Source organism: Tupaia chinensis, unplaced genomic scaffold (assembly GCF_000334495.1).
Source record: "Tupaia chinensis unplaced genomic scaffold, TupChi_1.0 Scaffold143645_1, whole genome shotgun sequence".
Taxonomy (NCBI): domain Eukaryota; kingdom Metazoa; phylum Chordata; class Mammalia; order Scandentia; family Tupaiidae; genus Tupaia; species Tupaia belangeri.
In genome coordinates this window covers 364,790-367,819 of record NW_006203493.1, presented here as the reverse complement: position 1 = coordinate 367,819, position 3,030 = coordinate 364,790, and the positions used below count along the sequence as shown (strand labels likewise).

The window sequence follows — 3,030 nt, the reverse complement described above, 5'->3', positions numbered from 1 at the left end:
TGTCGCCCCTGCCCGGCGGGGCCGGAGTCTCTGGGTGCTGCCGGTGTCCCTGACCGAACCGGGAGGGGACCAGCAGCCAGTGGAAGGAACGGGGGCGGGCCGAGGCGGAGCTCTGGGAAAGTCCCAGGAACCGGCCGAACCCGGCGGCGCTAGCAAGAACTGAGCCGTTTATGGGAAAGAGAAATCGAAAGCGGCGGCTCGCCCGCTAGGCCCGCCCACTTCCAAATGGGGCCCGCCCCGACTCTTGGGGAGCCGGCTTTGAAATCAGATCTGTTGGAGGGAGTAGCCCTGGTGCCCCTTTTTCTCCAGCACGCGCACGCTGCCCTCCCCTCCGATTCTGCTGCACGGCTTTTCGGACCCCACCTCGGGGCGGGGCTCCCGCGTCACCTGTCTCCGGGTAGACCTGCCCTGCACAGGTTAGCGTCCCCGCCCGGAGCCTCGGAGAGAGGATTCGGCGCCCCCTGGCGGCGGCGCGGAGGGGCGGGGCTGTACGCGGGGCTCCGCGCGCTGTCCCAGGTCGGAAACCAGTGCCCGAGGCAGAGAGGAGCGCGGCGCCTGGCAGGGATGCTGCGGGCGGGAGCACCAACGGGGGATTTACCCTGGGCCGGAGAAGTCCACACCGGGGTAATGCGGCTGGCCTTGAGGGGTGGAGAAGGTGGAGCGGTCGGGGGACCCTGGCAACGCTGACAAGTGAATAGGGAGGTAACTTGTAGCAGGCAGTGTTGGCACTCTGCAATCGGCCTAGGGTGTCCCAGCTCTAGAGGGGGTCATCTAGGAGTCCGTGATGGGCTGGGGGACTCGAGGCTGTGGAGAGGGGGTGCTTTGGCCCTTAGCTGTAAGCGTCAATGGGAAGTTGCTCTAAAGCGCTTTCACTTTCACTCTGGTCTGGGGGAGGGCTGGTTAAATCCAAGAGGGGGTTGGCAACTGTATAGCGATGAAGAAACGGTGCCTGGGTGAAGTAGGGCAGCACTTGAGAGAAGGGAGCGTGGACACTTACTGAGAAGAACCAACTTACCACACAGACATTTGATAAACTTGCCCTGGGTAACTCGTAGCCCAGGCACTCATAACGGGGTCTCTATGCACCTGTGCCGTCTTGCCCAAGCTGGGCCAAGGAGGGCTTCCGCCCGGCCCAGGTGGTGCTGGGGTCTCCCTCCCCTGTGTCTTCCCACCACTCATGCACCTGCTGCAGAACTTTGCCCAGGCTGAGCGCGTGGCCTTAGGCATATGGCCACCGTAGGCTGGTTGGCTTCGCTCTCAGACTTCTGGCACCATTCTTGGCTTGGGGGCTGCTTCGTTGTGGGGAGTGACCTCTAGTGGAGGTACCCCTGTTTGCTGCCCCTCTATTCAAGGCAAATTGTGTGTCAGAATGCACACTCCAGGCGGTATCCCCCAGGACCAATGTAACATATGGGGCGGTGAGAAAGAGCAGTAAAACCATTGACAAATTGGAAATGCTCCCTTCAAGCCGAGTAAGCAGTAGAATGTCAAAGCAGAAGTGGAAACAAAGGATGGGAGTTAGACCTGGGTTTTAGTCCAGGTCTGCCATTAATTATGTGACTTTGGATAAGTCATTTGTCTTCTCTATAATTCAGTTTCTTCATTCATACTGAGACTCCAATGCCTCTCCCAGCTCAATGGGTGAAAAAGAAAAGTGTAGCTTTATCCTCCCTCCCTCTTCCTTAATTCTTTATTGATCTGGAAAAGTCAGCTCAAACTACCCAGATGTACTCTTTGTTCAAATCTCTTTTCCTGGTTACGGTGATAGCTATTTACCGCTTGATCAGAAATTTCTTAAAAAATAATAATTTTAAGATTTATTTATTTAATTAATTTTATTTGTTGTTATTATTACTTTTTTTAATCTTACCAGAGAGAGACAGAGAGAGAGAAAGAAAGGGAAAGTGAGAAAGCAAGCCTCCAGGCCCAGGACTCAAACCATGGTCAGCCACATGGGAGTCCAGCACCACAACCACCACACCACCTGCCACCCTCCGTGAAGTAAAATTTTTGTTCTAGACAATGTTCCTTGCTGTTTCACTCCTACCTGGACTTTGGGGGATACTAACTCCTCAATGTTTTCTGTCCATTAAACTGAAAAGGCTCATTTCTGACTGGGAGAGGAGGAAGGGTCCAAAAGAGACCTGCCCTTGTTTCCCAGGCTCACAGAAACCCCCTGTGTCGGATCTGTCCACACCTGCACACCCAGTGAGCACATGGGCCGGAGAGCATTCACTCCGGGGCTGATCCATTGGTGCTCACAAGTGTCCTCTGAGCCTCTGCTCGAAGGGCGCACTTCCGCCTCTGGAAGCCTCGTTCCCCTCTCTCTCTAGGGTGGAAAGGATTCCACTTAGGAGCACTGAATTTAGGTTTATAATCCTTTCCGAGCTGTATCACAGCCAGGCTGTGACTTCCCTGCAGCCAGATGGAGCAATAGAGAAAGTGGGAAGGCGGAGGGCAAAGGTTCGCGCTAGGAGTCAGCCCTGGCTTGAACTACTGTGTGACCTTGAGCCGGTCACCTCCCCTCTGTGGGGCCGTTTCTTTTCCTGTGGCGTGAGGGGATCAGGGCTTTCCCTGCTCTGACCTTTCGTACTCTGTCTCTGCAGACAACCATCATGGCAGTGGAATTTGATGGCGGCGTGGTAGTGGGTTCCGATTCCCGGGTGTCTGCAGGGTGAGTACTGGGGAAGAATTGGAAGGAAGCTAAAAGCCCCGAGACACATTCTTCCTGCCCATTCAAGAAAAGACTTGTGGACTCGAGCTTTGGAGAAATGGAGCTGATTTTTCCAAAAGGCCACTTATAATAAGATAATAAGTAGGTGCTTAAGTCTCTGAATTCCTGGAGGAGGCCCTGGGGTCTGATGCTTATGTGGCCTGTCCCTGTAGTGTACAGGTATGAGTATAAAGAATAGAGTCTTAATTGGGACCAGCAGTTGGCGTAATGGCTATGTCGCTGGACTCCCATGTAGTTGACGGCAGTTCAAGTCCCAGACTTGGTGGCTTAAACTCACGCCGGGCACGTGTGCGTGC

The 3,030-nt window shown here is 54.7% G+C and overlaps 1 protein-coding gene across 2 annotated transcripts in view; it reads left to right on the top strand.

Moving 5' to 3' along the window:
- Positions 1-212: 212 nt before the first annotated feature.
- PSMB9 (proteasome 20S subunit beta 9) overlaps positions 213-3,030 on the top strand; it is a 7,176-nt gene continuing 4,358 nt past the window's right edge. Inside the window, exons 1-2 of one of the 2 annotated variants that reach the window (XM_006164542.3) lie at positions 213-416; positions 2,607-2,674. In XM_006164542.3, the coding sequence (XP_006164604.1) occupies positions 2,616-2,674 (59 nt within the window). In that variant the 5' untranslated portion in view covers positions 213-416; positions 2,607-2,615. Of the gene's footprint in view, positions 417-459; positions 625-2,606; positions 2,675-3,030 lie in introns of those variants that run through there. The other variant, XM_006164541.3, reaches the window with a different exon arrangement.